General features: G+C 43.2%; 1 protein-coding gene across 1 annotated transcript in view; it reads left to right on the plus strand.

Moving 5' to 3' along the window:
* The window catches only part of LGR5 (leucine rich repeat containing G protein-coupled receptor 5), a 140,467-nt gene that overhangs the window by 70,575 nt on the left and 46,723 nt on the right, over positions 1-23,169 (plus strand). Inside the window, exons 3-4 of the mRNA XM_030214381.1 lie at positions 69-140; positions 2,834-2,905. Of these exons, the coding sequence (XP_030070241.1) occupies positions 69-140; positions 2,834-2,905 (144 nt within the window). The remainder of the gene's footprint in view (positions 1-68; positions 141-2,833; positions 2,906-23,169) is intronic.

Raw genomic sequence — 23,169 nt, forward strand, 5'->3', positions numbered from 1 at the left:
TATTCAACAGTCAAATCAATGCCATATGGAAAGAAATCTTTTCTTTTTTTTCCTCTTCAACCTTGCAGACGTCTTGCAGGAAATGACCTGACATATATTCCCAAGGGAGCGTTTGCAGGCCTTTCCAGTCTGAAAGTGTTGTAAGTAATCTCTTCATTTTTGTTATGTATATGTATGCTGCTGTTTCTGAAGTGCTTCAAAAAAAATCTGTTTAGCTTAAATCGGTTGTATCCCAAATTTCCTTTGAGCAAGTCCATTTATGGGTCCTTTTTATGAAGCTGTGGCAAAAGTGGGCCTCCTTTTACCGCAGCAGGTAAAAGGCAGGTCTTTTTTTTTTTTTTTTAAAGAAATGACCATGCTGCAAGTGAAGCACTTACCGCATGGCCATTTCAGGGGGGGAGCAATTACCACCACCCATTGAGGTGGCGGTGAGGGCTCCTGCGTTAACCCGGCAGTAGCCGGGCAGCATGCGGCAGTGCCCGATTACCACCGGGTACACAGCGCCGGAAATAGCATGCACTGGGGGTGGGAATTACTGCTGGGCGGCGACAGTAGCTCGGCGGTACTTCTGTTTTAGCGAGCGGTAAGCCCATGTTGGGCTTATGGCTGCTTTATAAAAGGACCCCTTAGAAAGGGCCAATAAAACACCTTTCGCACCATTGTGTTTCCCCACTTTGATTTGTATGAGCAAAACACATACACACACACACACACACACACACTTCAAACTAGAGAAATAATAGTCTGGAAGCAACTTGCTCAGAACAGCTGTGCTGATTGCAAACAAAATATGACGGGAAAAGTGGTTTTGCATTGGGAGGAGAAAACTTTTACAGCAAAAGATGTGACTGGGCAAATTTCCACCCAAATGGCGATGTTGGTGCCTCCTGGTCCCACAGTTTCTATTGGTTGCAGCTGTTCATTGAACAGCAGAAAAAGTTACAAAGCAGTTGTCACATTTCCCCCAATATTTTGTGTCAATGAGCACAGCAGCAATTCAGGAGCTTCACAGGAGAGGCGATTTTCCGTTTTAATGTAGGTGATCGCAATCGTCATTACAGTTTACAAGATGATATAGAACAGGAGTGGGCAACCGCGATCCTCGACGGCCATAACCCAGTCAGGTTTTCAAGATTTCCACGATGTATAGGCGCGAGATTGATTTGTATGTACTGCTTCCATTGCAGGGGCGTAGCCAGACAACAGATTTTGGGTGGGCCTAGGCAAGAAGTGGGTGGGCAGCAAGTGTTCTCTTCCCCTCCCCCCCCACCACCACCACCAAAAAGATATATCAGAGCTGGCAGGAAAACGCTTCTTTCCACCTTGGCAGTCTGCAGAAGGCATGCGCAGGTGCCGGTATCGTGGAGAGCAGCGTTTTCATTACCATCAAAGGCAGAGCTTGGGATCCCCACCAGCTACCGCTAAATCTGTGCTACTGTTGGGTGGGCCCCAGCCCACCCAGGCCCACCTGTGGCTGCTCCACTGTTCCATTGTATGCCAATCGATCCCATGCATGTTCATTGTGGAAATCTTGAAAACCCGACAGACTAGTGGTCCTGGAGGACTGCGGTTACCCATCCCAGTTATAGAACAATCCGTTTGAAAATGCAGAGCATTAAGAACCAGATGAAGAAAACATCCAGGTATAAATTTAGGACTTCTATATGTCTTAAAAATAGCTGAATTATATCAGAAATTGTGGCCCACTTTCAATGTAATATTTTTTTGTTAATATACTCTGTCATAATTGAAAATGTTATTATGTATGTAACTTTTTAATCCGCTAGGAACTGTGGAAAATATGGAATATAAATATTTTGAAATAAATAAAAATAGAAAAGAAGGTAGGTTGGTTGGAATCCACAGGTGGTTTTGTTCCAAGGTCATTGAAAACAAACAGACACCACTGTCAAAAATGTTTATAGTTAATAGAAATAAAGCAAAAGCAAAAAGATGATACCAATTTCATTGGACCGAATTAATACATTTGTAACTAGCTTTTGAAGGCCAGAACCTTCTTCCTCAGGTAAGAATGAGCAAGAGATGACAAATATCAGAACCAAGAAGCAGTTTCAAGGGCAAAGGGTGGGAAACCAGGAAGAGATGGATGGGTGATCAGAAGGTGACTAAGTGGTATAATTTTATACTGGCCAATATTCAGCTAGTGGCAGTCAGCGTTTTTTAAATGCTGACTGGCACTGACTAAGTTAGACCTGGATTTTCAGTGCCAGGCCATGGCTGAGTCCCAGTATTGAAATTCTGCTTCTGCCCACCTGAATATCGACCTGGACCTGCATAAATGGATCTGTGAATTTTTCCAGTCCACCTCCTGCCCTCCTGCCCCTCTGCCATCAACCCCTCCTCCCCCCTCCCCCAAGGGCCCATCATATCATCTTTGGTCAATGGAATAGGCCAGGAAGGAGTGATCCCCACTCACTCCTGCCCCTAGTGACTCCATCTAGAAAATGGTTGCTGTGTGCTCTAGTGGTAGTCTCATGGTACTACTCAGGCCTCCACGTGCAGCTATGTCTCATGCATGCTGGTGATGGATATTCTGAAAACTTTACTGGCTGGGTAGGGGGAAGGGAGCCTACTGACTTTTGGTCAGGATGCAAAATCTTAAGACAAAGAATTTGAATTCTGCCTGCCTGATTATAATAAGGTAACTTTGCTACAGAGAAAAGTCTATGAAGACAGCGTAGGTGAGAAGTTTGTGCTCAGCTTTACCAAAATGGGATGCAGACAGAAACATTGATGCTGGTCTGTTTATCCCTTAAAAGCTCTGGGCTTCACTGCCGTTTTTCTGTTTTTCTTTTCTTGTGCTGATCACTAGAATGCTGCAGAACAATCGCTTAAAACAAGTCCCCAGCGAAGCCTTCCACAACCTGCGCACTCTTCAGTCCCTGTAAGTACACTTGAAATACGTCATAGGAAAAGTACTTTAAGTGGAAGAAGTCCCTCAAGTGCTGATTGATGGCTGCCAACGGTTTTGAAAGATGGAATTTTTAATTGCAACATTTTTCAGTTGATGGGCCCCAGAGCCTATGCTGTCATCTTTGCAACCAGTGCGGAGAAAGTTTGAGAAGCTCCTTTCTTTCTTTCTTGTCCCCATTTCTAAATTTCCCTTTTGATCTCTTGGAATTTCAAGGGTTCTGTACTGCTGTCCTGTGTGTTTAGACCATGTCCTTTCCAGCCAGGCAGAATATCCTGGTGAAATCTCATTGTATAAGTGTTCTTAAAAAGCAAGGTAAGCCAAACAAGGTTTCCTTTGTGTTGATTTGAAAGGTTCGGCTACATTTTCAGTGGTGGGTTTCCAGATAACCTGATGGCATCTCTCACTCTTTGTTGCAAAATGCCTGCCTTTCTCTGAAAATGTGGCCAGGTTGTGAATGTGAAAGGTGTCTTTTTACCTTAAAAAGAAAACACACACACACAAAAGGAAGCGGCCAGTCAGAGTTTCAGACAGCTGGGTAGCACAGAGGAGATAGAAGGATAAGTATGGGTATTGAGCAGAAAGCAGAGGAAAAGTGAGGTCTTTGTGGAAAGTAAAAGCCACAAATTCTTTAGCTCCTTCACATCAAGGAATGGGGCAGTGCGTTGGGTTTCTGTAGTCTGGATGGTTTTCACATTTTCAGGTCAATCTTGTGTTGCTGATCTCCATAAATAAATTCCTTAAGGAAGCCAATGACACTGAAAAAAAAAAAAATCTGTGCGGAGCTCTTTTCTATAAACGCTGATTCGAGTTGCACACCGTAAACGGAACAGTAATTACAGCGGATTTCCACGCCAGGCTTTAGGTGCAAGGATTTACTTCTAAATATAAACTATGGTAAGTGCTTAGGAAATACAGGAATCACAATAACGTATTCTCAAAAAAAAAAAGAAGGAAAAGACCTCATCAAGACCAAGATCAACAATATTGGGGCTCGAATCAAATGTAGAACCCTTACGGTGTGATCAGTCAAAACATCATCATCAGTCTAGAAAAATCTCCAAAAATTGTTGAGTACATCTAGTAAACATCCAAACTCAACAGCACAGCATAAGTTGTCATTCGGCAAGGTCTCCGGAAGAAGCCCTCTGCGAAACGAGTCCCCATCAGGACTTTTGCCTACTTCATGAGATAGTTTTGGCGCTATGTAATGAATTGCCGGAAAATGCCTACAGACCAGGTTCTTTACAGGCTTCGATCCTGTGGAACAGACAAACCCACGTACGGTGATACTATTTTGCTGTGCTCCTTAAGCTAAGTGTCATTTTCAATTATTTTTTGATGTTCTTTTGTTTGGTAGATGTTATCAATGATAAAGTTTTGATATTTACTAGATCTACCCAACAATTTTTGGAGGTTTTTCTAGACCGATGATGTTTTGACCAATCACATTGTAAGGATGCTATATTTGATTCGAGCCCTGATATTGTTGATCTTGGTCTTGATGAGATCTTTTCTTCCTAATTTTTCAGAATAAGTTATTGTGATTCCTGTATTTCCTATGCACTTACCATGGTTTATATTTAGAAGTGTTCTAATTTTTATATGGTATTTTGATTCTTCTTTCTGTTGTTGTGAGGATTTACACCAACTGAAACCTGATGTAATTCCTGGTGCGTAATTTAAGCGCAGATCTCCAGAATTCTGTAACATTTCACACATCTTTACCGAAAGCCCCTGACCCACCCAGGCCCCTTCCATGCCCCATTTTGAGTCGTGCGCTATAAGATTTGTACACGGATCTTTATAGGAAAATGTTTAGCGAGATGTGTATGCAAATCCAAATTGTTGCAAGTTAACTTCAATAATTGATTCTTAGAGCGCAATTACTGTTGCTAATTGACTCAGCCAATTTAGTTGCATACGCATCTTGGGGTAGCACGCAACTTTATGTGCAGAAATTTGTGCACCATTTATAGAATCCGGGGCAAGCGTAAAATTGTGAGCACATGTTTATAGAATTAGGGGCTTAACCCCAAATTCTATATACGGCACTTTTAGTTGTGTGCGCTAATTTGGCCACATGGCCAAATTGTGCACACTAAATTGATTAACAAGCCAATCAGCGCCGATAATTGGTACTTAACCAATTAGAGGCACTAATTGGCTTTAATTAGAATTAATGCACATAACTTTCTAGATGTATTCTATAACGCAGTGTGCGTTGTGTACAGTCAAAAAGGGGGCATGGAATGGGTGGGTTGTGGATGTTTTCAGAAAACTATGCGCAGTATTATGGAATACACCCGATCTGCACCTAACTTAGGCACAGGTATTTAGGCTTGGTTTTAGGTGGCCTAAATGGGTTCACTTAAATTTTAGTCACAACGGTACGTGAGCATATTCTATAAACTATGCATAACTTTGGCGTAGTTTATAGAATCATGCTTACTACGTGGTTTTTCAGAGCTAATTTTTAAGGCACCATATATAGAATTTCCCCCCTTAATGTGTATAGCTGCAAAATGGCTGCTCGGGCTGCAATCTCAATGTTTGGGGTCAGAATTTGAGTGCTAGGGAATATGTTAATATGGGATGGTCTTAAATAATTTCCTGGCATGTCCCCTAGTCCTAGAACTAACTGGTAGTGGAAAAAATATTGAGAGAGAATTTCTCCAGTCAATGCCCAGTTACACTGTGGAATTAGTTTAACCTTCCAAGTCCTTAAGGAAATGACCCAGAGTACTTGAACAGGACTTCCCACTACACACCTTCAAGATCACTAAGGTCCGTCCAAGGAGTTTCCATAGTCACACCCTCTCCAAAGCTGTGTAGAAGGAATGGATCCACGGAATCTTAGTGGAGATTGGGTGACGACGCCAGTAATTGGAGAGTAAAACCAATGCTGGGCGGACTTCTGCGGTCTGCGCCCTGATCGTGGCTGAATAGATATGGATGGGCTGGAGTGTAAATTTTAAGGGGCTTCGACGTTAGCTTCAGAACTTTTAGTACAGGAACAGTGCTGGGTGGACTTTTACGGTCTGTGCCCTGAGAAAGGCAGGGACAAATCAAACTCGGGTATACATTTAAAGTAGTACATACCATGTAATATAAGTTCATCTTATTGGGCAGACTGGATGGACCGTTCAGGTCTTTATCTGCCGTCATTTACTATGTTACTAAGTAAAGCACATCACAGGATGTGATACCCACAAGCAAACCTTCTCCGGAGTAGCCCCCATGCTCTGGAATGCACTCCCTGACAGGCTTCGCTCAATGCAAGGCTATCTCTACTTCAGGAAGCAGGTGAAAGTTGGCTCTTCAACCAGGCCTTTAACGGAAGAAGTAAATGACACCGGCTGCAAAGACTGTAGCAGGACATGTTTATCCACTCCTAACCTAGCTAAGATAACGTTCAAGCACCTTTCTGACCTCATTTGTAACTTTCTTTAAATGAGTTCCTTATTTTCTTACTCCTGTTACTCTGTCTCATCTAGCTATATGTTCCATCTTTGCATACACCCTATGCTGTCTATTAAAATGCTTTATTGTGTATTGTGTTGACATTGTAATGTAGCAAACTATGCTATACTTTGTATTGTTTGACTATTTTTACTGCTGTAATTGTCTATAGTTTGAGTTGTTCTTGCTGTACACCGCCTTGAGTGAATTCCTTCAAAAAGGCAGTAAATAAATCTTAGTAAATAAATAGATGCCATAGATTTTGCTCAAGGGTTAGTACTATAGCCAGGTTTTAAAAAAGAAGAGGCTTGAGTAGGATTCTAGGGGACAGATCCATTTACAATTAATTAAGCTAGACAGACATGAGGGATTGTCAACTCTTAACATCTGGCAATCATCAGCAGGGAATGGATTGTCCCTTTAGGACCTGCAAGGTTTTCCCAAGTGGCCTGGAATGGCTGCTGGTCTTAATGGGTCTTTGAGATGAGTCATTACAGAAAATCTAAGGCAAGGAACAGTATTAAAAATTATTTGTGGATCAGGACTGAGTCTGGATAAAGTGCCGTTTATCGTCCGATGTAGGGTTTTCTGAGGCATGAAATCCCAAACACTTTTGAGTCGGGCTCTTCAATGCAGTAGGAACAGGAGATGGGAGGTGCCCACCCCTTAGAGACTTATCAATTGTGCTTCAGTCCATTTCTCAAGAGAACACTTTAGGGGAGAAGGAGACAATAGTTCATTTCCTTGGAGAAAGTCTTAGTAACGCACGGGTTTCTATGGCGTGTGGGCTCTTGCCCAAGATGGACTCACAGGAGTCATCCCTCATTTCACATCAGTCACTGAACAGTCATCACCTAATAATGACTTCCAGTTACTAATGGCCTGAGCTGTATTTGAACTCTTGGCTTAGAGCTAGGAGACTCTACCCCTGTGCCGTCTGCGCCATTGAGGCGTGTAGGCCTGCTCATTGTTCTTCTAGATCTCTTTAACCCTCTCTATTTACATCTATGATATGTTTCATTTAATGATTGACTTCAGAACGACAATATCTTTGTTCTTGCAGAGATGTAAGTAGCCAAGGGCAGTGACCTTTATTACTGAATGTTTTCTTCATTAGAGCTGATAGTTTATTAAAAGCACAGCATGTTTTAGCAAAGCTTAATACAAAGTAGCCTAAGGGCTTATTCAAATACTTCTTTTGTGATTGCAATCGGGTCAGGGTGTTTTTTTTTTCTTTCATGGAAACTCCTGGTTTTGAACAGCAATGTTTGTCCAAGCAAATACTGGCAGTTTATTTTGGATACTGAAAAAGAAAAATGCAATTATGAAGCATTTGTATGCAAGAAATTATGTCCACTTCCATTCATGCTCTTTTGATTATGGGAGGAAGGGAGAGTCCATAGAATTAAGCCCTGGACAGTGAGTTCAATTATGTTAAACTCCAAGCCCTGAACACAATGTTCTGTTCCAATCAATTCTTCCCCAGTGGAGGCTTCGCAATCACTCCATCATCCTCATCGCTTCCTCGTCAAGCATCAAATGATGGCTAGAATATTGGATAAAGTAGTGTGCTTGGTCCATGGGACTAGAGGTCAACCAACAAAAAAATATTCAGTGATAAGCTTTCTATGCAATGAAATGCTTAAAGTGAGTCCAATGAAGATACATTAGCTTGTAAGTCTTTGGTTAGTGCAGCAGGCTTTGATCCTGGTGACCTGGATTCAATTCCCACTGCTGCTCCTTGTGACTCTGGGCAAGTCACTTGACCCTCCACTGCCCCAGGTACAAAGAAGTACCTGAATGTACTATGTAAACCAAGTCAGTATATCAAGTCCCATTTCTCTTTCCCTATTTGAGATTCTACATGGAATGTTGCTACTAGTTGAGATTCTACATGGAATGTTGCTAGTGGAGGAGTAGCCTACTGGTTAGTGCAGTGGACTTGGATCCTGGGGAACTGGGTATATTCCCACTGCAGCTCCTTGTGACCTTGGGCAAGTCACTTAAGCCTACATTGCCCCAGGAACAAAAACTTAGATTATGAGTCCTCTAGAGACAGAGAAAGTATCTGTATATAATGTGTACAGCGCTGCGTACGTCTAATACTGCTATAGAAATGATAAGTAGTAGTAGTAGTACATCTCTGCTTGTTGATATGTGTTTCCGTGGTTAGAGGACTGAGGTTGACGTAGCCTCTTTGTCTTATTCCTTCACTCTTTTTCCTGCTTTTTGTTCTCTGATGTTTTTATTTTCATTGTTTTTCCTTTTTGTTCTTTTATTTTGCATTGTTGTTGCGGGAAGAAGGGTGGTAGACATGAAGAATACACAGCAGTTTATTATGGAAGTGTCTTGCTGTTTTCAAAAGTCTCCTACCCTTTGGTTTTTTGTCAAAAAGGTTGGACTCTGTAACCTGATTTTCATCTAACCAGCTATAATGAGGCTACAGTGCTTCAAAATAAATACCTAGAAACACAGAAACATGACGGCAAATAAAGGCCATATGACCCATCCAGTCTGCCCATCCTCTGTAACCCCTAATTCTTCCTGTTCCTAAGCGATCCCACATGCTTATCCCATGCCTTTTAAAATTCTGGAACAGTCCTCGACTCCACCACCTCCACTGAGAGGCCATTCCATGCCTCCACCACCCTTTCTGTGAAATAATACTTCCTTAGGTTATTCCTAAGCCTATTCCCATTATGACATCACAATATGAGCTCTGGTTACCAGAGACTGAAACTCTTCACACTAAGGGGAGAAAGTAAGCCAAGAATAGGACAATTGAGCCATTGTGACATCACTGGTGAGATTGGCTCTTAGGCATTGGTGGAATGAGGCATTATGACATCACAATATCAGCTCTGGTTAACAGAGACTGAAACACACTAAGGGGGGGAAAGTAAGCCAAGAATAGGACAATTGAGCCATTGTGACATCACTGGTGAGATTGGCTCTTAGGCATTGGTGGAATGAGGCATTATGACATCACAATATCAGCTCTGGTTACCAGACTGAAACTCTTCACACTAAGGGGGGAAAGTAAGCCAAGAATAGGACAATTGAGCCATTGTGACATCACTGATGAGGTTTGCTCTTAGGCATTGGTGGAATAGAAACATAGAAACATGACGGCAGATAAAGGCCATATGACCCATCCAGTCTGCCCATCCTCTGTAACCCCTAATTCTTCCTGTTCCTAAGCAATCCCACATGCTTATCCCATGCCTTTTTAAACTCTGGAACAGTCCTTGACTCCGCCACCTCCACTGAGAGGCCATTCCATGCCTCCACCACCCTTTCTGTGAAATAATACTTCCTTAGGTTATTCCTAAGCCTATTCCCATTATGACATCACAATATGAGCTCTGGTTACCAGAGACTGAAACTCTTCACACTAAGGGAGGAAAGTAAGCCAAGAATAGGACAATTGAGCCATTGTGACATCACTGATGAGGTTTGCTCTTAGGCATTGGTGGAATAGAAACATAGAAACATGACGGCAGATAAAGGCCATATGACCCATCCAGTCTGCCCATCCTCTGTAACCCCTAATTCTTCCTGTTCCTAAGCGATCCCACATGCTTATCCCATGCCTTTTTAAACTCTGGAACAGTCCTTGACTCCGCCACCTCCACTGAGAGGCCATTCCATGCCTCCACCACCCTTTCTGTGAAATAATACTTCCTTAGGTTATTCCTAAGCCTATTCCCATTATGACATCACAATATGAGCTCTGGTTACCAGAGACTGAAACTTCACACTAAGGGAGGAAAGTAAGCCAAGAATAGGACAATTGAGCCATTGTGACATCACTGATGAGGTTGGGTCTTAGGCATTGGTGGAATGAGGCATTATGACATCACAATATCAGCTCTGGTTACCAGAGACTGAAACTCTTCACACCAAGGGGGGAAAGTAAGCCAAGAATAGGACAATTGAGCCATTGTGACATCACTGATGAGGTTGGCTCTTAGGCATTGGTGGAATAGAAACATAGAAACATGACGGCAGATAAAGGCCATATGACCCATCCAGTCTGCCCATCCTCTGTAACCCCTAATTCTTCCTGTTCCTAAGCGATCCCACATGCTTATCCCATGCCTTTTTAAACTCTGGAACAGTCCTTGACTCCGCCACCTCCACTGAGAGGCCATTCCATGCCTCCACCACCCTTTCTGTGAAATAATACTTCCTTAGGTTATTCCTAAGCCTATTCCCATTATGACATCACAATATGAGCTCTGGTTACCAGAGACTGAAACTCTTCACACTAAGGGAGGAAAGTAAGCCAAGAATAGGACAATTGAGCCATTGTGACATCACTGATGAGGTTGGGTCTTAGGCATTGGTGGAATGAGGCATTATGACATCACAATATCAGCTCTGGTTAACAGAGACTGAAACACACTAAGGGGGGAAAGTAAGCCAAGAATAGGACAGTTGAGCCATTGTGACATCACTGATGAGGTTGGCTCTTAGGCATTGGTGGAATAGAAACATAGAAACATGACGGCAGATAAAGGCCATATGACCCATCCAGTCTGCTCATCCTCTGTAACCCCTAATTCTTCCTGTTCCTAAGCGATCCCACATGCTTATCCCATGCCTTTTAAAATTCTGGAACAGTCCTTGACTCCGCCACCTCCACCAGGAGGCTGTTCCACGCCTCCACCACCCTTTCTGTGAAATAATACTTCCTCAGGTTGCTCCTAAGCCTATTCCCTCTCAACTTTGACGTATGCCCCCTCATTCCAGAGCTCTCCTTCATTTGAAAAAGGATCTCTTCCTGCCCTTGAGATATTTAAAACGTTTCTATCATGTCTCCTCTAACCCTCCTCTCTTCCAACGTATACATGTTGAGGTTCATAAGCCTGTCCCTATAATTTTTGCATTCAAGACCACTTACTAATTTCGTAGCCACATTCTGGACCGACTCCATCCTGTTTATATCTTTCCGTAGGTTCGGTCTCCAGAACTGCACGCAGTACTACAAATGAGGCCTCACCAGAGACTTATACAATGGCACTATCATCTCCTTTTTCCTGCTGGTCATGCCTCTCTTTATGCACCCAAGCATCCTTCTGGCTTTGGCGGCTTTGGCGTCACTTTTTCTACCTGTTGAAAGCTTTAAGGTCGTCAGACACAATCACCCCCAAGTCCCGCTCTTCCTTCACACACTGACGCACTACACCCCCTATACTGTACCGTTCCCTCGGATCTTTGCGACCCAAGTGCATGACCCTGCATTTTTGGGGGATTAAACCTTAGTTGCCAAATATCTGTCCATTCCTCTAGCTTCGCTAGGTCCTTCCTCATGTCATTCACATCCTCCATTTACCACCACCCTCTGTCTCCTACCATTCAACCAATTTTTTACCCAATCAGTTACTCTAGGTCCCGCATCGAGGGCACTCAATTTATTTATCAGTCGCCTGTGCGGAGCCGTGTCAAAGGCTTTGCTGAAATCCAAGTATACCACATCAAGCGCCCCTCCCACATCCAACTGTTTGGTCACTGCGTTGAAGAAGATAGTCAGATTCGTCTGACATGACCTGCCACTAGTGAAGCTATGCTGCTTTGGGTCCCACATTCCATGAAGTTCAAGAAATGTCACAATCCTCCTCTTTAGAAGCGTTTCCATTAGCTTACTCACCACCGACAGGTCTGTAATTCCCTACCTCCTCCTTACTTCCACTCTTGTGCAAAGGAACCACATCTGCCCTTCTCCAGTCTACTGGGACCACTCCAGTTTCTAAGGAAGCATTGAAGAGGTCCATCAGCGGAGCCGACAAAACTTCTTCGAGTTCCTTAAGCATCCCTCGGGTATATCCCATCAGGCCCCATCGCTCTGTCTACTTTTAGTTTGACAAGCTCCTCACGAACACAGTCCTCCGTAAACGGGTCTTGGTCTACCATACATCCATCCCCTTTAGCCTTTGTTTTCTGCAGCCCTACCCCCGGTTTTTCATTCATGAACACAGAGCTAAAATAATCGTTAAGCAGTTCAGCTTTATCCTTATCTTCCACACATTTCTCTCCCTCAGCTTTGAGCCTCACAATGCTATTATGGCCCTTCCTCTGGTCACTTACATATCTGAAAAAGGTCTTGTCTCCCAATTTTACCGTATTAGCTATCTTTTCCTCCATTTGCCGCTTTGCTTTCCTGATAGTTTTTCCAGCTTCTCTTTGCTTATTTAGGTATTCTCTCCTGTCTTCATCTTTCTGAGTCTTCTTATAACGAGCAAAGGCTAGCCTCCTTTCCCTTATCTTTTCAGCTACTGCATTCGAGTACCAGAGAGGCCTTCTTTTCCTCTTTTATGTAATTTTCTAACATAAAGGTTAGTTGCCTTTAATATAGCTCCTTTCAGTCTTGTCCATTGCTGTTCTACATCCTTCAGCTGTTCCCATCCTGCTAACTGTTCCTTGAGAAATTCCCCCATCTCGGCAAAGTTAGTTCCTTTGAAATCCAGGACCTTCAATCTCGAGTGAGCCCTCTCTTCTGTTTTAATATTGAACCATACCATACGATAATCACTAGATGCCAAATGGTCCGCCACCTTGACGTCAGAAATGTACTCTCCATTCGTAAGCACCAGGTCCAGAACAGCTCCATCCCACGTCAGCTCCGTTACCCACTGCCGGAACAATTCTTCCTGTAGGGAATCTAAGGCCTAAGATACGAGGGGAAAGGGGACTTGATATACCGCCTTTCTGAGGTTTTTGCAACTACATTGAAAGCGGTTTACATATATTCAGGTACTTATTTTGTACCAGGGGTAATAGAGGATTAAATGACTTGCCCAGAGTCACAAGGAGCTGCAGTGGAAATCAAACTCAGTTCCCCAGGATCAAAGTCCACTGCACTAACCACTAGGCTACTTCCCCATCATAACGTCCTCACTTTTGTTTTCCATTCCTTTCCTAATAATACCTAACATTCTATTTGCTTTCTTAGCCGCAGCAGCACACTGAGCAGAAGGTTTCAACGTACCATCAACGATGACACCTAGATCCCTTTCTTGGTCCGTGACTCCTAACGTGGAATCTTGCATTATGTAGCTATAATTGGGGTTCCTCTTTCCCACATGCATCACTTTGCACTTGCTCACATTAAATGTCATCTGCCATTTAGATGCCCAGTCTCGTAATTACAAGATCCTCTTGTAATTTTTCACAATCCTTGTGATTTAACAACTTTGAATAACTTTGTGTCGTCAGCAAATTTAATTACCTCACTAATTACTCCCATCTCTAGATCATTTATAAATATGTTAAAAAGCAGCGGTCCCAGCACAGACCCCTGGGGAACCCAACTATCTACCCTACTATCAGGTGCTCTGATTGACCAGCTGACCACTGGATGGATTAAGGTTTGACCCCTCCATAATCCTTCACCATGACGCTGTCTCCCTTCCACCTCCTTAAGAAGTGAAAGGGGATACCAGGTGCTTTGACAGCATCAGGTATTATGGGTTCAGTGCAGTGGACTACGAACAAGGAGATCGGGTCCAAATCCCAGTTCATTTTTGGTGGAAATTCAGCCCTCCAAATAACAAGAAATTACCTAGGAGTTATGATGGAAACTGCACTGAGTACTAGGCTGCCCCTCTGATCTGCAGAGACATCTGTGTGGCCATTTCTTTCAAAATGATGGCAAATGTTCTTGTGCTTGGTTTTTTAGTGTTTATAAGTTGGACATATCAATTTGAAAATGGCTCTTCTTTTTAGACCATTTTCTGTGCAAAAACATCCATCTTTGAGCCATTTTCGAAAGTGAAAGCTAAACATTTTTCCAGTTTGAAAATGGACTTTTCTTTTTATTTTTGATGTAATGAGCAAAACGACCCACTTAGATGAGTTACCGAAAATGCCCCTCAAGGTGAACGATAGCTTGGAATAAAGCACAGTGCTCTGATTTGTTGTGACTATTAATTAAAACCACAGGGCTGGAATTCATGCCCTTCACACACAACAACACTGAAATGCAACTTTAGCAAAATGTACACCCAGTGGCTTATGCATTTACTACAAAATACTTTGCAACATTTTAGTTAACGATAAGGAAGCTGAGCCTCGGTCTGAATTAAGTTTTTATCAGCGGCTGATATGGGAAACCAAACATGCTATATCTATACCTTGGCTTTCTTTGCACTATCAAAAGTGCTCATATGCTCCATTTTATATTAAAAGGCAGATAATTTGTTGGAAGATTTTTAAGATAACACATATTATGAATGTATGGTAACATTGATATGGCAAGGATGCAAGAGAAGATAAACCAAAATGCTGTTTGCATTTTTCTATATTCCAGTGCAGATTGTTTACTTTATATCAGGAAATGTTTTATCTGTATTAGCAACAGATTTGATAGCATGAGCAATGTTTGTGGTAGGGGACCCGGATAGTCTAATGAACAACAGGACCTTGTTTTAAAAATCCTGCTGTTGATTCTATTCTATCCTGGAATTTCTCTCTCATTGGTTTGCTGCTTTCTTGGAAGACTAGTTTTATTTTTTACAGGCATTGATAATGTACATTGCACTTTTTTTTTTTGTCCCATTTAGGTACCAGTAGGGAGGTTTTTCCTGAAGTGTTTTTAACACTATTGTGCTCTGAGGCTTTTCCTCCTTCAGTTTGCACTGCGTGGTGATTTATTCTGTTTGTGAGGATTTAGTCTGAGTTCCATTTGCCTCTTGTGTTATTTGGGGTATTTTTGTACTACTTTCATCTTGTCATGTCAGCGGAGATGGTGGAACTACATATTCCAGAATGCTTTGGGGTTAAGATTTTGAAGAAGAAAAAAAAAAAGAGAGAACCAGCTATGAAAATAGGTGTGATGGTAAACAAAGACCAAAAGACCCATTTATTTTGTCCAACCTCTTTCCCTGTTACAATACATTACTGTACATGATATTTGACTTTGATTTCACTTGGATTTGGTTTCAAATATAATTACCCACTGTTCCCTAAACTTCTGTGATAGATTTGCCTGATTTTGGATGAGTGTGCTTTGAGGTTGGTGTTAAGCCAGTTAGATTAGTGCAATGCACTATGGGGCAATTCTATAAAGGAGCATTTAAATGTTGGTGCCCCGATTCGGTGCTGAGCCCACCTATTCAATAATAGCATCTGGGCAGCCAGATACCATTGTAGGATACTACCAAGAGCACTCATCAGCATGCCAATTTATCTGGTGGGGTTATCTGCATCAGTATGTCCCATCTAGGGCATTACGTCTCGCTCAGGGCAATTACTTACAGATTTCAACAATGGTAGTAATGTAGCTGGAATTTGTTGCCAGACAATGTGGTATAAGCAGTTAGCTTAGCAGGGTTTTAAAATGTTTGGATATTTCCTAAATGAAAGGTCCATAAACCATTATTAAGATGGGCTTGGGAAAATCTCTTGCTTATTTCTAGGATAAGCAGCTTAAAATCTGTTTTTACTGTTCTGGGATCTTGCCAGATACTTGTGACCTGGATTGGCCACTGTTGGAAACAGGATACTAGCTTTGGTGGACCTTTGGTTTGTCACTTTATGGCAATATTTATTTTCTTATTAGCTGGTTAAGTGGAGCCAATGACATGAAACACCCTCCCAGCTGAGCTGCGAATAGGAAACAGTTTGTGTGCCTTCTGGAAGGGATTTAAGCTTGGAATTGGGGCTGATGCTGGGTCTTGGGCTGTGGTATATGCTCCTTTGGGTATCTTATGTTTTTATCTCTTTCTTATCTCTATTTTATGATTGTATTCCTTCTTTGATTTGTTTTGCTTTACTGTGTGCAATATCTCTTATAAACAAACAAAGGAACCTAAGGTAAAAGTGATTCTTTGGGACACCTCAAACCGTGGTCTGCTAGGCTCCGTAGATCAGGCTGACATCACCGTAGCTATTATGATGTCAACTTCAGAACCCAGGGAAAAAAAACATGCCTCACAGCTGATCCATGTCCAAAGGAAGGTTGCTGGACATGGGTGGCTGGAGGGGGGGCAGGGGAGAGAGGAGGGTCGCTGGACATGGGTGGCTGCAGGGGGGGCAGGGGAGAGAGGAGGTTTGCTGGACATGGGTGGCTGCAGGGGGCGCAGGGGGAGAGGAGGGTCACTGGACATGGGTGGCAGGAGGGAGGGCAGGGGAGATAGGAGGTTCGCTGGACATGGGTGGCTGCAGTGGGCGCAGGGGGAAAGGAGGGTCGCTGGACATGGGTGGCTGCAGGGGAGCCGAAGAAAAACTTGCTAGTGCCTGTTTCATTTGTGTCAGAAACGGGCCTTTTTTACTAGTGATAAATAACAAGGACAGATGTGGAGGTTTTCTCACTGCTGTTTTGGGGCCCCATTTTACCAAGCTGCGGCAAAAGGGGGGCCTGCTTTGGCATCGGTGCGTGTTTTACGCACGCGCCGAGGCCTCCTTTTACCACAGCTGGTAAAAGGGCCGGTCTCGCTTTCCTTCAGGAAACGGCCGGGCGGCAAGCAAAGCACTTGCCGCTCGGCCATTTCAGGGGGAAGCCCTTATCGCCACCCATTGAGGTGGCGGTAAGGGCTCCCGCGCTAACCCAGCGGTAACCAGGCAGCGCATGGCACTGCTGGGTAGTATCCGGCACTACAAATTTGTGTAGCGCTGGAAATAACAGTGCGGTGGGGGGGGGGGAAAGTTAGCCCACCGCTTAGTAGAAGGAGCTGTTGTTGAGCAGAAGTGTGCCTGAAAGGATTTTGGCACACTGGAGGGATTCAGGAGCATCGGTATTAGATATAACACAGTAGATGACAGCAGATAAAAACCTGAACGGTCTGTCCAGTCTGCCCAATAAGATAAGCTCATAGCATGTGTTTGTTTTTGATCTTGATCTGTCCTTGCCATTTTCAGGGCACAAACTCTAGAAGGTCTACCCAGCACTGGACATAGTCCCTAACTACTAGAGTTGCTGCCAAAACCCACTCCAGCTCATCCAGATGTGTCTAGCCATAATCGGGGCACACAGTGTAGAAGTCTGCCCGGCACTGGCTGGTATTACAGAATATGAGACAGATGTTGAGTGTAATAACAGGGCAGTACTGACCAGATTGTAGGACACTGGAAGGGCCCCAGGATTTGATAGAAATTGATATGCCTGGATGGATTTTGAAGTACATTACATAGTAACATAGTAGATGACGGCAGAAAAAGACCTGCACGGTCCATCCAGTCTGCCCAACAAGATAAACTCACATGTACTACTTTTTAATGGCACTGCGAGAATTTTCTGGGTACTGTCAGGCAAGAAAGAACTATGAGGGTGTCGTGTATTCCTAATATGCTCTCCAAACCTCCACATTTCTATGACTTTACAGTTATGAGCCAAGAAAATGTGAATCCAAACCAAAAACCAAACTTTGGCTGTTTCACAAAACCAAAGACCATGAGCACTGGGGAAGGAAACCACTACAGATTGACCTTGTAAATACTAATCAGTGGTCATGTGTAAGGAATTTATTAGAAACCTCCTAAACTGCTAATTCACTGCATGAGATTGTAAAACTGTGTTTCACGGAAAATATATATTTGTTTACAAGTATTTTCAATGAAATGCAGTTTTACAGTTTCATTGCTACAGTAGTTTTCTAGCAAAAAGAAAATCAGAGAAATTGTGAACAGTCAGGAATATAAAAGCCGCAGGAGCAGATATGAAGCACATGGCTCAGATCAATCATATACATATGATTCATACAGATTTCAGCAGCATGCCAACCCACACAGAAGGTGTTCTCTCCACAGAAGAACAACGAAGCAAAGGAAACAGTGGATACAAAAAAAATCCTCTCTCAAGTGGTGTCTTCTTAAACAAGTTCTTTATTGCAAAACAATTAAAACAACGACATAATTAACATGTCCAGACATCACAACATCTCTTTGCTCGTTCAATATAATGTTGATTTTTTTTTTCGTGCTACAAGTCTTTGAAAAATAAAAACACGGCATGAGGCTTTTGCAATACTGTTCCCAACAAAATTACTGCCTGTAAGTTGCAGAGCCTCACTTTCCAACCCTGGATCTTAAGAAAGTGATTTAGCTTGTGAACCGTGATATAAAGCACAGGGGTTCCTACCAAGTTCACCAGAACTGACTTTCTTCACTAATTTCAATCATTTAGTTTATTTATTACATTTGTACCCCGCGCTTTCCCACACATGACAGGTTCAATGCTGCTTACATAGTAACAATATAAAGAATTACAAAGTCGTAAGAAGAATATACAATTTGTAGTAAACGCAATATTAATGGGGTTAACGGATAAGTAAATTGAACATAGGAGGAATTGGGTGCAGAAGGAAATGAGCGTTGGGAGGTAGGTGTAGGAAGATGGAGAGGAATGGATATGGGGTAGCAATAAGGATAATGGGAAACCTGGTCAATGTATAAGCAATCGTCAATAAGAATCATTTGGGCAAGCTTTGGTTAGGTTGAATCGTTAGGGTAGGCTATCTTGAAGAGATGAGTCTTCAGTGCTTTTCTGAAGGGCAAAAGGCCGTTAATGGTGCGGATGGGTCTTGGTAGAGCATTCCAAAGCTGGCTACCTGAAAAGGAAAAATTGGACGCGTAGAAGGATTTGTACTTAATACCTTTGCAATTGGGGAGGTGTAGATTAAGGTAAGTAAGGGAAGACGTCAAACTGTTTCTGGTTGGGAGGTCGATAAGGTGATTCATGTAGGTGGGGACTTCTCCGTGTAAAATCTTGTAAATCATTTTGTGGACTTTAAAATTGATTCTTTCTCTGATGGGGAGTCAGTGAAGTTTCTCTTGAAGAGGTGTTGCGCTATCGAATCTTGACTTGCCAAAAATAAGTCTGGCTGCCGTGTTTTGGGAAGTCTGGAGCTTTTTCAATATTAGGGACTTACAACCTAAAAAAACACTGTTGCAGTAATCTGCATGTGTGAGTACAGTGGATTATACTAGGTTCCGGAAGGTGTCCAAGGGAAGGTATGATTTCACTCGTTTCAAGATCCACATTATGTTAAACATCTTTTTTCTTGATGACTTTAGCATGGTTTTCAAATGATAAATGACTATCCATCAAGGATCCAGAGTTTGCCAACACTCCGTTTGTTTTCAATTGGTGCAGCACTTTAGTGTGTGTTTGTTTCATCTGTATGTTTAATTTGCCTTTATTTTTCTTCTTGAATATTCTTACTTTGGTCGGTGGTGTGTGATGTGTTTGTTTTAATTAATGAATGCTGACAATCCAAGAAAACAAATCTTGTAACAAAAACAGAGCGGATATTTAAAAAGGTTGAAGGGGGGGCAGACTCAGGGGTAATGTTAGGAAGTATTTTTTTCACGGAGAGGGTGGTAGATACGTGGAATGCCCTCCTATGGGAGGTGGTGGAGATGAAAACGGTATTGGAATTCAAACATGCGTGGGATAAACACAAAGGAATCCCGTTTGGAAGGAATGGGTCTATGGAATATTAGCGGAGATTGGGTGGCGACACCGGTATTTGGAGAGTAAAATTGGTGTGGGGCGGATTTCTACGGTCTGTGCCCTGATCGTGACTGAATAGATATGGAGGGGCTGGAGTTTAAATTTTAAGGGGCTTCGACGTTAGCTTCAGAACTTAGTACAAGAACAGTGTTGGGCAGACTTCTACGGTCTGTGCCCTGAGAAAGGCAAGGACAAATCAAACTCGGGTATACATCTAAAGTATCACATACCATGTAAAATGAGTTTATTTTGTTGGGCAGCCTGGATGGACCGTTCAGGTCTTTATCTGCCATCATTTACTATGTAAGGATTTCAAGTTGTCTGATATGGGAAGTTTAACCTCTGGGGTGCTAAGAGTAGTTGGCAGGAGTGGAGAGTGTTGAGAGGAGACAGTCATTCACACTCAGTGGGAGGTCGAGGATAGTTCTATGAATATTACTTACCAGGCTGCAAACCATCAAAATACTACAAATCCACCAATATTAGCTCTTTTCCTTTTCTGTCTCCTTCAGTCACACTTTTGACAATTGTGTAGTATATACATATGAAGAAATTCATTTTAGAAGCGACTACATGTGAAAATAGTGAACTTTACTTGTCTAGATTGCATACACATGTGAACAGCGATTTGAGAAAGCTGCTGCACGTGCTCCAAGATGCAGAGATTTCAAGCGGGCTGTACGTGAATTGGGAATACACATGTATTTTTGCAAAATTCCCCATGTTGGGTTTTCCACTTGCTCCAGGGCATGCACAAATACCAGCTACCTGCTCATTTGGACCTGGAGTCTCCAGCAGTTAATTGTGCTAACATCTGGGTCTAGCACCATCTCAAAAATTCAGTAAACAGTTTTATCCCTGGCTCCCTCATTCACTCCTCTTGTGCAGCTTTGTGAAATCCGATACATGCATGTGTAATCGCTGGTAAACACACTTGATTGTTGCAAAATCACTACTTACACATGTGAAGGCGGGACTTGGGCGTGCCTAACACGTGGACATCTTTGACCCATAATGGAGAAAAAAAGGGCGTCCCTGACAAGCACTTGGACGACTTTACCTGGTCCTGTTTTTTTACGACCGAGGCATAAAAAGATGCCCAAACTGACCAGATGACCACCAGAGAGAATCGGGGATGACCTCCCCTTATTCCCCCACCCTAAAAAGGGCCTGTTACTCCCTTCTATTATCTAGGTGCCCACTTTTATGCACCCACTGCGTGCATAAATGTTTATACTATTAGCACCTCTGCGCGTAGGGGGTAACTCTCAACAAGTTGTCTAAAGTTATCTGCCGAGATGGTGCGCATGAATTGTATAATGGCACTCGCATGAGTAATTGTCATCCTAGACTACTAGCATAAAGCTGCAGTTAGCGTCTAACTTGAACTGCGAGCACTTACACTAGCTCAATGCAGTGGCGTAGCTACAGGTGGGCCTGGGTGGTCCGAGGCCCACCCACTTAGGGCTCAGGCCCACCCAACAGTAGCGCATGTTTAGCGGTAGCTGGTGGGGATCCCAAGCTCCGTCAGCTGAAGACTTCCCCCTGGTGGTAACGAAAATGCTACTCGCCACAATACCGGCACCTGCGCCTGCTCAGTTTTCAGCGCATGCTTGCTGCAGACTGCCAAGGTGGAAAGAAACGTTTTCCTGCCAGCTGAAATATTTTTTTGGGTGGTGGTGGAAGGAGGAGAACACTTGGTTCCCACCCACTTCTTGCCTAGGCCCACCCAAAATCTGTTGTCTGCCTACGCCCCTGGCTCAATGGCTGGTGAAAATGCTTGTGCCCAACTGCTAACATTCTAGAACTTGTGTGTGCAAGTGATGGCCACGCCCCTGACCTGCCTATGCTCCTCCCCATCCTCATGAAAATACAGGAAGATTGTGGCCGCTGTACTTAATTAGGTGCATTTACACATTTAGGTTTCTAAAATAGCCGACATACCGATGTAAGTTCTGAAATATCCTTTCATACATTAAAGTTTCGGCACTCGCATGTGTAAGTTGCCATGTTTCCTCTTGTCAATGTTTTCCACATTGAAGTTCGTAAAACAGATGGTCCTGCCACACACAACCACAATATACACGTGTACTCCTGCATGTATTTTAGAAAATTCTCTTCGTAGGCAGATCATTTCTAAAATATTACTGGAATTTTATATGTTCTGGCCTGGAAATATCAATTTTATTTACTATGTTCTACCTAAAATGGGCCTTATAATGTGTTACTAGTTTTAGGAACTGTTTAGGCTACAACATTTGCTGATAAGAAATGTTGAGTAGCAAAGTTGAGGTTGTTGCATTGAGTATGGTAGAAAACCAAACAGAGACAGCAAAATCTAGCAATATCCTATAAGCCATTAAGATTTTATGACTGGCAGCTGGGATATATGGAGGGGCATAATCAAAAGGGACGCCCAAGTTTTGCTGAGGACGTCCTCGCAAAACATCCCGGTGTAGGGGCGGGGAAACCCGTATTATCAAAACAAGATGGACGTCCTTCTTTCATTTCGATAATACGGTCGGACGCCCACATCCTGAAATTTAGGTCATCCTTAGAGATGGTCATCCCTAGACTTGGTCGTTTCTGATTTCTGGCGATAATGGAAACCAAAGATGCCCATCTCAGAAACAACCAAATTCAAGCCCTTTGGTCGTGGGAGGAGCCAGAGTTTGTAGTGCACTGGTCCCCCTGACATACCAGGACACCAACCGGGCACCATAGGGGGCACTGCAGTGGATTTCATAAATTGCTCCCAGGTACATAGCTCCCTTACCTTGAGTGCTGAGCCCCCCGAAACCCACTACCCACAACTATACACCACTACCATAGCCCTTACGGGTGAAGGGGGCGCCTAGATGTGGGTACAGTGGGTTTGTGGTGGGTTTTGGAGGGCTCACATTTACCACCACAAGTGTAACAGGTAGGGGGGATGGGCCTGGGTCCGGCTGCCTGAAGTGCACTGCACCCACTAAAACTGCTCCAGGGACCTGCATACTGCTGTGATGGACCTGAGTATGACATTTGAGGCTGGCATAGAGGCTGGCAAAGAATATTTTTAAAGATGTCTTTTTTTAGGGTGGGAGGGGGTTAGTGACCACTGGGGTAGTAAGGGGAGGTCATCCCCGATTCTCTCCGGTGGTCATCTGGTCAGTTTGGGCACCTTTTTGTGCCTTGGTCTTAAAAAAAACAGGACCAGGTAAAGTTGTCCAAGTGCTCATCAGGGACGCCCTTTTTTTTTTCCATTATGGGTCGAGGATGTCCATGTGTTAGGCACGCCCAAGTCCCGCCTTCGCTACGCCTCCGACATGCCCCCATGCAC

The sequence above is a fragment of the Microcaecilia unicolor genome, chromosome 9 (assembly GCF_901765095.1).
Source record: "Microcaecilia unicolor chromosome 9, aMicUni1.1, whole genome shotgun sequence".
NCBI classification, from domain to species: Eukaryota; Metazoa; Chordata; class Amphibia; order Gymnophiona; family Siphonopidae; genus Microcaecilia; species Microcaecilia unicolor.